General features: G+C 44.9%; 1 protein-coding gene across 3 annotated transcripts in view; it reads right to left on the reverse strand.

Annotated features, from left to right (window-relative positions):
* Positions 1-12,174, reverse strand: part of HCRTR2 (hypocretin receptor 2) — a 132,921-nt gene extending 120,747 nt beyond the window's left edge. For 2 of the 3 annotated variants that reach the window (XM_033938476.1, XM_033938477.1), the window contains exon 1: positions 11,743-12,174. In XM_033938476.1, the coding sequence (XP_033794367.1) occupies positions 11,743-11,965 (223 nt within the window). In that variant the 5' untranslated portion in view covers positions 11,966-12,174. The remainder of the gene's footprint in view (positions 1-11,742) is intronic. The other variant, XM_033938478.1, reaches the window with a different exon arrangement.
* Between the last annotated feature and the right edge of the window lie 1,739 nt (positions 12,175-13,913).

A 13,913-nucleotide genomic window follows, 5' to 3' on the forward strand; every position in this document is an offset into this window, starting at 1 on the left:
GGAGAATGGTATAGAAAATTGAATAAATAAATAAATAAACCAGGAATGAGTAATCCAGAATAGATCTAATCCATCTCCATGCTATGTATCACATAAAATAAGCAGTTTAGTCTATCCCGAGTGAGATATATAATTACAAATGAAACTGTTACAGAGGGGCAAAAGAAGACAGAGGCAGAGTAAAAGGGAGGGGGGGGGGAACAGTAACAGAAATAGCCATTGTTAGCAGGTAAATCCTCTTTTCTGCTGAGGCATATATGGAGTGAGTTTTACGGAATAGAAAATCTGATGATTCCTCATGCAAGTCATTTTCAGAATCGTGAGATAATTGAATGTTTTATAGCCAAGGAAGGACTAGAGAATCTAGTTCTTATTGTGCTAACTGGTGAGGAGGTAGAATGCTTTTTTGTTTGGGGGGAGGAGCCAAAGAGCTCTGCCCTAGCCCCAGGGGATCCTGTGGCACAACAACTCCCCCACCTATCTTCCCTGGTTGTAGTGAAGTTGCAAGGGTGAGAGGTAACTGGGACGGTGTTGCCCCTCCTCCACCCTGTTCCCTGCCCCTCCTGCTGCACACCCCTTCCGTCTTTAGCATTCCCGGCACAAGCAGCAACCTCAACCTGCTGCTTGCGACAGCGGAGGCTCTTTCTCTGATGTCACTTCCTATGCGTGTGTCTCAGGAAGTGATGTCAGAGGAAGAGCCGACGTTGGCATGACAGCATGGTTGGGGTTTCTGCTTGTGCTGGGAACGTTAAAGAGGTACAGGGGAGGGAAAAGGAAGGTAGAGGGTGGGGGAGCAGAGATGAGGACGGGTGCCGGTAGACTTCTACCCGCACCATTACTATGCCACTGCCAGATCGCTGTCATTTTAAATATTCAGGCTGTTGTCGTGCAGTGTCAGTAAGCAGGCCTGCCCTGAAAGTCTTCATTCTACAGCAATGCTGTGTGGTGGCTGCCCCCAGATTTAAAATTACAGCATCTAAGAGGATGCGGGTGGGAAAGTAGAGCCATAGCTGGCTTTTCTGACCACCAATTTTTGGGGAGGCCATAGCCCCTGTGGCGTCCCCGGTTACGACACATACTGCCAGAAACAAATGAGTCCACAAGTAAAGCAGATAGTGGAGCTTGTAAAGGATGCCTATGACCATACTGAAAAGAAATGTTTCAGGAGCCTGCCAATGCGATCTCCGTGTGATGAGCTGGGGTTTGCAAGGGGGGAAAACGCAGGGTTCAGGATCAAGCCTTCTTCAAGAAACTGTCTTTAAGCTCAGGCTGGGCCGGCGTGAGACGATCGTGGAGCTGGGGGAGAGAGTGCCCAGCAAAGGATCTAGAGTTGGCCTCCGCAGCACGTTCCCTCTGCCGCGGTCCCACCCCTCCTCTGACATATGGGACCGCTGCTGAGGGAACGTGTGGCGGCAGCGGCAGCAGGGCTCCAATTTCGACATGGCTCCTTTTCACATGTTGCGGTGCACCTGATGGAGGGAGGGAAGGAACAGCGGGTCCCGGCGATGGCAGGAATTGTTTGGCGGCCCAAGTTTTATTGGCCCGCTGGCCTAACATGTCAGATTTAAAGGTAGGGACGGGTGTGTGTGTGTGTGTGTGTGGAGATTGTTATATTTGCTCTATAAGACATACCCGGAAAAAAAGTGTGTCTTATGGAGCGAAAAATACAGAAAGCTCTGTAACTCATTGGAGGAGGATGTGGCAACAGAGATTAGTGTAACTAGGTTTAAAAAAGATTTGGACAAATTCCTGGAGGAAAAGTCCATAGTCTGCTATTGAGACAGACATAGGGGAAGCCACTACTTGGTGGTGTGGGATTGATGGCAAGGAATATTGCTACTATTTCAGTTTCTGCCAGGTACTTGTGACCTGGATTGGCTACACTGTTGGAGCAGGATACTGGACATTGCTTCCTCCTTTGACAACACAAAGTCACTGTAGGTGCATTTCTTGCAAACCCTGCTCTATGGCTAAGCAATGTGATAGTTTTACTTCTTAAGATATTCCACCACATGTAAAAATCTCAGTATGTGACTTACATTTTGAACTGCAGTTATAATAAATTGTACGTTGGCAAGGCCAGAAAACCACTGCGTGTGAGGTTTATTGAACACAGATCAGCCATCTAATGATTGAAGCAAGGTGCTCCACTTGTATCATATGGCAGCCAAGTGGGACATATTATTCAAAGTTTTCATAGGTTTTTCCTATAGCCCAGCTCTTCACAGACCAAGGGATATTGACAAACATCTGTACCAAAGGGAACTACTGTGGATACATTTTTTTTTATTTCAATTGAACCCTTTGGACTCAATTCTTCCATGGAATGAAGTATATGTTTTTGATCTTGGTGTATATACAGTATATATATATATATATATATATATATATATATATATAAACTATTCTCATTTTAAGATTATTGGACATTTTATATTCTCAGCAGTTTGCAATGCATTTGCATGTGTTTTAGCAGTTTGCATTTGCATTTTTTCCCTTTCTGTGTGGTTTTTCCATGTGGTTTTCTGCATGGTTTTCCACATATTTTTATGACATCACTATGTTTAGATGTCATCAGTTGGGGACTCAAATATAAACTTTTTTTTTTTTTTTGCCCAAAAATCTCGCTTTATATTTGAGTATATACGGTAGGTATGATAGTATGTCATGGTCTTAAGGCAGTCAAACAGGTTGAAAGGGTGAAAGCTAGAAGGATATTAGAGTGCATAGAGAGAGGAATGGCCAGTAGGAAAAAGGAGGTATTGATGCCACTATATAAGACTCTGGTGAGACCTCATTTAAAATATTGTGTACGATTCCAGAGACCACACATTCAAAAAAGATATAAACAGAATGAAGTTGGCCCAGAGGAAGGATATTAACATAATTGGTGGTCTACATCATAAGGCGTACGTGGACAGACTCAAAGATCTTTGGAAGAGGGAGAGGGGAGATATGATAGAGATGTTTAAGTACCTACATGGCATAAATACGCATGAGGCAAGTCTCTTATTTAAAGGTAACTCCAGAGTGAAAGGGCATAGGATAATGTTAAGAGGTGATAGGCTCAGAAGTAATCCAAGGAAATATTTTTTTACAGAAAGGGTAGTAGACGCATGGAGACAAAGACTGTGTCTGAATTCAAGAAAGTGAGGGACAGGCACGTGGGATCTCTTAGGGATAGGAGGAGTTAGTTGATTCTGCAGATGGGCAGACTGGATAGGCCATTTGGTCTTTATCAGCCATCGTGTTTCTATGTTTCTAAAATTATAGGGCTCCTTTTACTAAGGTGCACTAGCATTTTTAGCGTGCGCTAACCACGCGCTGCATGAAAAATACTAACGCAAGCTCTATGGAGGCGTTAGCGTTTAGCACGTGCGATATTGTAGCGCATGCTAAATGTGCTCTAAAACCGCTAGCGCACCTTAGTAAAAGGAGCCCCAAGTATGTATACGATAGCTTTACTACTTTTTCAGTAAGTTTTGGTCTTTGTTTTGTATGCCTTGATTTTTGTAAGACTTTACTTCTTGTGTTTGGCAGATAAGAATGGTTTTCTTTTCCTGGATCCCTTGAAGAACTGGTGGTGAAACAGGATCCTGGTTTTGAAAGATAAGTTTTCCTGACTCTTCTCTACATAATCCTGAGTGCAGTGGAGTGGAGTAGAACGGATACAAGTGGATCGATTTTTCACTCCATCAAAAATTACAAAGACTAGGGAACATAGAAACATAGAAGATGACGGCAGAAAAGGGCTACAGCCCATCAAGTCTGCCCACTCTGCTTACCCACCCCCTGTCTATGCCCTAATGACCCAATTTCCTTATCTTGACCCTCGTAGGGATCCCACATGGGTATCCCATTTATTCTTAAAGTCTGGCACGCTGTCTGCCTCAATCACCTGCACTGGAAGCTTGTTCCAATGATCAACCACTCTCTCTGTGAAGAAATATTTTCTGGTGTCGCCATGAAATTTTCCGCCCCTGAGTTTGAGCAGGTGCCCTCTTGTGGCCGAGGGTCCCTTGAGAAAGAAAATATCATCTTCCACTTCAACACGTCCCGTGAGGTACTTAAATGTTTCGATCATGTCTCCCCTCTCCCTACGTTCCTCGAGAGTGTAGAGCTGCAATTTGTTCAGTCTCTCTTCGTATGAGAGACCCTTGAGCCCCGAGATCATCCTGGTGGCCATCCGCTGAACCGATTCAATTCTGCGCACATCTTTACTGTAATGTGGCCTCCAGAATTGCACACAGTACTCCAGATGAGGTCTCCCCATGGCCCTGTACAACGGCATTATGACTTCAGGCTTTCGGCTGATGAAACTTCTATTGATACAACCCGATATCTGCCTTGCCTTAGATGAAGCCTTCTCCACTTCATTGGCAGTTTTCATGTCTGCACTGATGATTACTCCTAAATCTCGTTCTGCTGAAGTCCTAGTTAAAGTTTCAGGGAAACACTTTTAAAACCAATAGGAAGAATTTTTTTTTTTCACTCAGAGAATAGTTTAGCTCTGGAAAGCATTGCCAGAAGTTATGGTAAGAGCGGATAGCGCAGCTGGTTTTAAGAAAGGTTTGAACAATTTCCTGGAGGAAAAATCCAGAGTCTGTTATTGAGAAAGACATGGGGGAAGCCACTGCTTACCCTGGATTGGTAGCGTGAAATGTTGCTACTCCTTGGATTTTGGCAAAGTACTAGAGACCTGGATTGGCCACCGTGAGAACGGGCTACTGGGCTTGATGGATCGTTGGTTTGACCCAGTAAGGCTGTTCTTATGTTTTCCTCTACTCTCTTCTCCTCCCACCTCCGTCCACTAGCCAGTTTGCCTGCCCACCCATGCAATATTTCTTCTTACTTATGGGCATTTGTCTTCAACAGGTTGCTGGTAGTGGTTCCTATCTGTTGCCAGTGGCTGACCTGGAAGCCTTCCCTCCGATGCAAAACACAAAAGCGTAAGAGGAAAGACTTCTGGCTCAGCTGCCGGTAGCGTGTAGGAACTTTTGCTGATGGCTTATTGAAGAGTGAAAGTGTGACTGCGCAGAATCATTGAAGGTACATTCCCGTGGGAGCTCCACAGGAACAATTTCTATCCCCAAAGGATCCCCAGCAGTGGGATCCTCGTCAACCCCATTCAGTTCTCTACTTTGGAAATAATTCCAATTCCTTTCCCTTTCCCCCCCAATCATAGAAAACAAGTGATTCCAAAAGGTATTCCAGCTGTGCTCTTGTATCTTAAAAAAAAAAAAAGTTACATTTAGGGGGAAGTTATTGTTAAGATGGGTTATTTTACCACACAGTGTTCTATTTTAACATAGGGTTACAGTTTTTGCAATGAGAGCTTGTGCTAAAAAAAATCATGAAGTGATAAAAATAACCCGTTTTAACGCTAGCCCACCTTGATATTTCCCCTCCCCAGTTGAATGTTCATTGTGTGAAATTCATAAGATTATCTACATTTTCTAAAGCAAGACTGAATACTGTATATGCCAAAAGATATTAGTGAAATTGTTTGAAAGGGTGCTTTGGCACAAAGCTGTGCAGTTTATAGGAAGGAGCCAATGCCTTAACATTTATTTCTGGCAGAATGAAAATGTAACAGTGGCGGAAAATCACAGATCCTGAAATTATGGAAGATTTTGAAACTAGCATAAAATATACCAAAACCAACTCGATCTAAACTTCAAATCCTGTTTAGTACATCATTCCCAAACACCAAAAGTCTACTGTAATATGTTTATTCATTCTTGATTTATACTAGTGGTTAGACATTAAAAAAAACAACGTCTAAGTTCCTTTTTGGCTTAAGGCAATAGGTGCACAAAGTCGGCAGCAGGGAAATGTCCATTCTGAAAAAAAATGTCCACAATGTGGTCTCCATCTAGAGTTATATATTAAGGACCTGATTATGTATAGGACGCCGGTCTCAGCAGGAGCCTAAGCAGTAGCTGAGAATCGTACACATGCGTCCTATACAGAATCACGTCTGTCCACCTAACCTGCTTGACTCTGTAACTGGCACCCATGTTAGAGAATCACATTGCCACTGAGCTGATTGCAGGAAGGGAATCCCCCTGCTGTGATCAGCTTGCAGCTGCAGCAGGTAAGCCCCACCCATGCAAACATCCCCAGCAGGAGGGATGCCCAATCCCTTCTGCCACCACCCCTAAAACAATCCCCTATCCCTCCTGCTGCCACTCCTGAAACAACCCCCGGCAGGAGGATGCCCAGTCCCTCCTGCTGGCACCACACACTAACATCCCTGGCAGGAGGGATGCCCACTCCTTCCTGCTGGCACCCTTCCCCAAACACATTACCTCCATCCCCCCCAAAACCTCCCACCACCCGCCCCGACCCCCAAAGCTCACCCGAACCCCACCCCATACCATTTTCAGTAAGGCCGGCCAGAGGGATGCCCACTCCCTCTGGCCCTGCTGGGGGTGCCGGCAGGAGGGATTGCCATCCCTCCTGCTGGGGGTTGTTTTAGAGGTGGTGGCAGGAAGAGTCTGGCATCCTTCCTGCCGTGGATTGTTTTGAGGGGGTAGCAGGAGGGATCAGGCATCCCTCCTTCCATGGACAGTGGTGGTGGGGTTTGAGGGTGGCGGCAGGAGGGAATGGGCATCCCTCCTGCTGGCCGACTTTCAGTGGGGTTCAGGGGTTCTCTTTCATGGCCACTCAGGGAGATTTCCTTGCTGTGATCAGTTTAGCGTCCGCATCTATTTGAAGTTTAGGCTAGGATTTCAGTGGCCTACATTTCAGGTGCCTATCGCACCTCTAGGGAGATGCCAAGGGCCACCTAGGCTCCCCCAAGGCCACTTCTGGGTGAAACCATGCCTATGCCCAGCTTTGGGTGAGCTTAAGCATCCCTAGGCACCTCTCTGCACCCATGTCAGATGCCTACAGTGTAAGCGGCCTGCCTCATTTTTTTTTTTTGGGGGGGGGTTTGTAAATATGTATCCTGATTGGCTGGTTAGACAGCGGTAGGACTCTTACTGCTGCTTACAATTGGGATGCCGTTTATAGAAGTTGCCCCTTAGTCCATCAAGTTTCTATTTTTTTCATAAGCTATTTTTCCTGCGATACGAAAAAAACCCTGAAATTCCCTGGACTAAGGGCTCCTTTTACTAAGCTGTGATAGCATTTATAGCACACGCAGAATTGCCATGCACGCTAAACCCGCGCTAAGCGGCTAGAACTAACACCAGCTCAATGCTGGCATTAGCGTCTAGTGCGCACAGCAATTTAGCAAGCACTGTGTGCTAAAACCACTATCGCAGCTTAGTAAAAGTGTATAGCCCTCAATGGAGACGACAATATTTAACTTACCAAATTACCCTCATATATATTTATTTTTATTTAATTTGTTTTCTACCCCGTTTTCCCCAAAGAGTTCAGAATGGTTTACAGGTTAAACATATATAATATACAGTATATAATTTCAGTACAAGTTTACGATGCAAGTTTTTTTCCGACAAGTTTTTATCCTTGACACATATTAGGGGTCTAATACTAATATACATAATATACATTTTACAGGTTACAAGTTTTATCCTAACTTTACGCACATAGACAGTTTACAGGTTAAATTTGCCATAGTCACAGTGCAAGATTTTTCAATACAAGTTTTCCTAACATGATACGCACTGGGATCTGGTACCAATATACATTTCTTTGTAATCCTTTGGTCAAGGGCAGAGGAGTTAGGAAAAGAGGTATGTTTTTATTGCCTTCCTAAAGTTGAGAGGTCTTCAAGGGATCTGATCTGCGGGGCAGCCAATTTCAGTGGCTTGATATGAAGTAGGAGTAGGAATGTTGTCTGGCGGGTGGTAGTTGAAGGGCACAACCAGGGGGCGTTTTGAGGCATATTTCATTCTGGGAGTGGAGGGACCTGTTCAGCGTGTATGGAGGAAGCTTAGCCCTAACGTTGTCCGGCGCCATGTCATGCAAGGATCTGAATGCTAGCATCAGAACCTTGAAGACACAAGTCGACGCTAGAGCCTGGGAGACAGGGTCACGGGCACAGAGGTTTTTTTAGAAGCCTGATTGCCGCATTTTGTACATGCTGGAGACATCGTATGTTCTTTGCCGTGAGACCATTGAATAACGTATTGCAGTAATCCATGTGGTAGAATACTAAGGCATAGTGTAGTTAGATGAAGTCAGACTCTGAAAAGTAGTTCCTCATTTTTCAGAGTTATCGCAGGTAAAATAAGGAAGATACTATCTGAGAGATATGGTTGGAAAGTGACAGTTTGCAGTCAAGGAGTATTCCTAGGCTGCATGCTTGGTCTTTTGCAGTTATGGTAATTGAGTCCCAGCGCAGCGAGGGACGGGCATGGTTGCACTGTTCCTTGTGGAACCAAAGGAGTTCTGTCTTGGAGGCGTTTAGTTGTAATTTGTTGATGGACATCCAGTTTTTGATTTCCAAGGAGGAAACCTCAGAATACCAATTGGACATATATTTATGTGTATTGTTGTTGACATTGTAAGTAGGATACAGGTAGTTGATGACTTAAGACCGCAATAGGTTCCGACTGATCAGTCGTAAGTTGATTCGGTTGTATGTCGGCCTATGTTAATACAGTACAGTATAAAGTACTGTACTAACTATTTTTTACCTCTCCCCGCCTACCTTTTCCCTGATGGTCCAGCGGTGTATCCTGCCTGAGCCCTTCCTGCCGATGTCAGAAGCCAGCAGCGTACCTGGGCTGGCACACGCAGGAGCGAGATTTTAGAACTCCCGCCCTGCCCTGCGCCGCTGACTGAAACACTGCCTTAAGTTCTCACGGGACTTCTGGTTCTTGCAGAAAAGGTAGGTGGAAAAGGTAAGTGGGGAGGGATAAAAGTTATAATTAGTATGGGCTGGGGAAACGCGTCGAAAAGTTGAACGGTCGCAAGTCGCATAGGTCGTAAGTCGACAACAACCTGTACTATGCTCTAAAGCAGGGCTGTCCAAGTCTGGTCCTCGAGATCTACTGGCAGGCCAGGTTTTCAGGATATCCACAATGAACACGCATGAGAGAGATTTGCATACCAAGAAGGCAGTACAGGCAAATCTCTCTCATGCATATTCATTGTGGATATCCTGAAAACCTGGCCTGCCAGTAGATCTCGAGGACCAGACTTAGGCAGCCCTGCGTGGGTATTGTTATATAGAAACATGATGACAGAAAAAGGCCAAAAGGCCCATGCTGTAGTAAATAGTATCCGCAGTAAATAGAATCTCTTCCTCTCTCTAAGAGATCGCATGTGGCTATCCCAGGTTTTACTATTGCAATTGCTTATTAGCTATATCTGGGCTATACTTGCTGACTATCACCTTGAGTGAATTTCTTCAGAAAAGCGGTAAATAAATCATGATTAACTGCAGGATTGGGAGGAACTAGCGAAAAACCGTAAACATTCAAAGAATTAAATTCCAGATTCCATCTACAGACCTTAAGAACAGAGACTTTGGGCACTGGGTGCTGCCTGCTACATGTTTTAGTTATGTGCAGATTGGTGTTACTTTGAACTTTTCTGAAGCAGCACAAGGTAGATTTTGAGAACACTTTAAGTACTGCCTTGCAACAGGTTGCAAAATACAGAAATACAATGGCATTTTGATTCCATTATGTCTAAATGAGTTACAAATAATGCAACTTTTATATATAGGTTTTGTAAACTTATAATGAAACTATCAGACAGACCTAAAGAGAGAAACATTTCATATCAGTGAGAAGGGTCAGTTTCCCTTGTATCAATCACAGAGCTGAAGATAAACATTCATCCGCAGTTTGGGAAGGACGGTCCTTCTATATAGCAAAGAAAACCCACCAAGAATACACTTCTTGTGTAGAATGCAAGACAGCTACACGTCTATGAAACTCTACAAATACTGAGCATTAAAAAACAACAGTAGAACCTTTATTCCAACCACTCTACCCGATTTACACCCCCCTTCCCCCCCCTTTACAAAAGTGCAGAAGGTGTTTTTAGCGTTGGCCGGAACGCTGAATGCTCTGCTCCAGCACTCGTAGGAACTCTATAACCGTCAGAACAGCGCAGAGCATTCAGCACACCGGCCTGCACTAAAAATCCTTTCTGCGCTTTTGTAAATGGGGGTGGGGAGGGCAGGGGTTAATCTGTTAAATCACCAAGTGAGCAACTTTTCAGCACTTTTTCTTATGAAGTGCCCTCCAAAAGGATCCAGATGACAACATAAGGACATAAGAACATAAGAGTTGCCTCCACTGAGGTAGACCATAGGTCCATCTTGCCCAGCGGTCCGCTCCCACGGCGGCCCATCAGGCCTATTGCCTGAACAGTGGTCCCTGACTAATTTTATAACTTACCTCTAATCCTGTCCCTATAATCTACCTCTACTCTTATCTGTACCCCTCAATCCCTTTGTCCTCCAAGTACCTATCCAAAGCTTCTTTGAAGCCCTGTAGTGTGCTCCTGCTTATCACATCCTCCAGTAGCGCGTTCCATGTATCCACCACCCTCTGTGTGAAAAAGAACTTCCTGGCGTTTGTTCTAAACCTCTCCCCTTTCAATTTCTCCGAGTGCCCCCTTGTACTTATTGATCCCCTTAATTTGAAAAATCTGTCCCTGTCTATTTTTTCTATACCCTTCATGATCTTGAAGGTTTCTATCATGTCTCCTCTAAGTCTCCGCTTTTCCAGGGAGAAAAGCCCCAGCTTTTTCAGTCTGTCAGTATATGAGAGGTCCTCCATGCCCTTTATTAGCTTAGTTGCTCTTCTCTGGACTTTCTCAAGTACCGCCATGTCCTTCTTGAGATACGGCGACCAGTACTGAACACAGTACTCCAGGTGCAGGCGCACGAATTAAAATCTGCAGCCAGGTAAATATATACAAACACTGTATGACTGCTTTTGGATACTACAGTGATGTTAATGGACTGAAATAGTGCAGGATCAAATCAGTTAACGTAGCAGAATGTAACTAGGTTCCCTCCTGCGTCCTGATTTTTTAGTTCTTTTCTTCCAAGATTCCACAAGTATAAGAGTTGAATCTAATTCCGTATATAGTGGAAGAAGCAACTGGTTTATTAACATCAAGCCATACTTATTTATCATTATAGGTATGAAAGCTACTGTCTCATCCTCTGCAGCTGCAGAAATCACAAACCCAAGGTCCTAGTTAGTAGCTAAGAGTGGTCCTGTCGTGATCTTTAGTCAGAAATTCATAATCTCTATAATATGAATCGTGGCCAGACTAGGGGCTCCTTTTACAAAGCCGCTCTAGGGCCTTAACGTGTGGAATAGCGCATGCTAAATTGCTGTGCGTGCTAGCCGCTACCGCCTCCTTTTGAGCAGGTGGTAAATTTTCAGCTAGCGCATGCTATAGCGCGCGCTAATCCAGTGCGTGCGTTAAAAACGCTAAAGCACCTTTGTAAAAGGAGCCCTAGGAGAATTAAACCTTTCAAAAAAAAAAAAAAGGTTGCGGGTTATATTGCCTCCCTATTAATATCACTATTCAGTTCTGATGACCACCTTATGAATCGAACAAGTTCTATATTAACACAGGTATGCATATAAAATAATAACAATAAATCTTATAGTCCTGAATAAAAGTAAATACAAGAAAATAAATTCCTAATGCACTTTTATACAGATCAACCATATACATTGCAACATGGTTTTTAACAATAAATCTTCAAGTTTTAGCACTCTCAAACTAACAGTAACCAAATAGAATGTGCAAAATTAAAGTCTCAGCCAGCTCTGGCATTGTAATACTTACCCAGTATGTTCCCAATCAGAGCCACAACAAACACAATAATATAGCCAGCAATCAACACCCATTCATATTCTTTGGGATGCAAATATTCCCTCCACAGATATTGGAGAAACTCGTCCTCATAGTCAGAAGAGGGGTTTAGAAAAGGGTCACGAGTTACATAATTCAACTCTTGGGCTGATGACCAGTTCCTGGAAAGGGACTCAGCAACTTTGGTCATGGGCATGCCTGTTCAGTAGCCAGGTCCTGAGAGCCTTCGGGGTTTCTGACGTCTGCCAGCCACATCCATTTACCGGAACGGAGCAGTCTGTGATAATGCAGCAGAAAAGGCTATAAAACGTCAGAGAATAAGTCCTCGGGAGTTGGACGCAAAACAACTTAACTGCCTCTGCCTGGGTTTCTCCTAAGACTCGGCAAAGGCAGTGCTTGGGCGTCTGACTGAATTGCTGCTTGTCACTCTCTTCGGGGAAGATGGACCAATCTCAGAAAAGTGTAAGAGAGAGAGAGAGGGGGGGGGGCGGGGGCCGTATCCACCGAGCAAACAAAGCTTCACCCGGTTTGAACCTCATTCAAAAGCATCCCCCCCCCAGCTTTAACTCTTTCACTTTAAGTTGGTGGTGATGCTTCTGTGGAGCTGTCTCCGGACTGGTCCGCCCCTCTTGCTCTTTCGTACCTCAGTGCTGTGATTCTTCTTCACAGCATGGGAGCTTCCTAGACCTTTTTTCTCGACCCTTGTGGCTAAATATTTCTTGTTGCAGCTGTAGTAAAAGAGAGAGAGAGAGAGGTACCTTAGGGTGCTTCCCTACCACTTTGCCGTTGCATCACTTCAATGAGGGCTTCAAATTCAGTCTTTCTACACAGGTGTTGCTTTCGGCAGGGGCTCACGCTGGAAATCTTAATGTGCAGTTTAGACTACAGCTCTCTATTGACAGGTTATTCTGAATAAAGATTTCCCTTTGAAGCTCCCTGGAGGGGTTGTTTTTGTTTTGTTTTTTAGCACTGTGACTAATTAATCTTTAACCATACCTTTGTGGATAATCTGTCCTTCAGTTACCATTTAAGCTTAATAGAAGTCTTTGCATTAAGGTTAGTAGACCTTGGAAGAAACTTAGCTAACAGTGCTCTCTGATTGCAAGAGAGCGAGAGCACAGGAAGAAATCACTCCTCACCTCCCCACCACCATCACCATCACCAAAATCCTTCACTTTAGCTAATAGTATCCTGTGAAAATGTTGTTGTTGTTTTTTTTTTCTTCAGTTTATTTACCAAGGCTAAATGTGATAAGCCTTCTGACAGGGACTATTCAATAGTCCACTGAACAGGTAATTGGATAGTCGGTTACATTTGCAATTGCGATGTGTGCCGCTGAAATCCCAGTTAAGTTTCTGTGCTCCGAATCTGAGTGTGTGAAGTAGAGTGGAGGAGTAGCCATTATTGAGATGGCTTTGGGAAATCCACTAGAAGTCCTAGAAGAAGCAGATAAAATCTGTTTCACTCCTCGGGGATCTTACCAGGGACTCGTGATCTGGATAAGCCACTGCTGGAAACAGGATACTGGGTCTGATGAACCTTTGGTCTGTCCTGTCTCTGTAAATAATACCCTTTCATCTAGCGCCCCCCCCCCCCCATACCTGGAACAAACTACCAGAGTTTGTCCATCAAGCCCCGCCCCTTCCCTTGTTTAAAAGCAGACTGACAACCTACCTTTTTGCTATAGCCTTAAGTCCATAAGCCCATTCCCCAATGCCCACCATTGGCCAATCAGACCTTAGACTTAGTAGGGATGGGCGGACCCTCTAATCCTAAGGCCTGATTGGTCCAGGCTTCTAGAGCCTGGGCCAATCAGGCCTTAGGCTTCGGCGGGATGGGCCGGGAAGGGGCGGGCCTCATTTTGACGAGGCGTGCCTGCTTGCTCGACGTGCAAGACCCATCTGTAAGAACAGGTTTGGTGGAGTGGGGGTTGTTAGCGCAGGGGGGGGTGCGTCTTCGGGCAGGAGGGATTGGGCACCCTCCTGCCAGCGACCGATATTGTCGGGGGGGGAGATCGGTAATGTCGGGGGGGGGCGATCGGTAGGGTAGGGGGGGCGGTCGGTAGGGTGGGGGGGGGGGGTGCGTCTTCGGGCAGGAGGGTTTGGGCACCCTCCTGCCAGTGATCGGTCAGGGGGCCACGGCCC

Source organism: Geotrypetes seraphini, chromosome 3 (genome assembly GCF_902459505.1).
Source record: "Geotrypetes seraphini chromosome 3, aGeoSer1.1, whole genome shotgun sequence".
Lineage (NCBI taxonomy): Eukaryota > Metazoa > Chordata > Amphibia > Gymnophiona > Dermophiidae > Geotrypetes > Geotrypetes seraphini.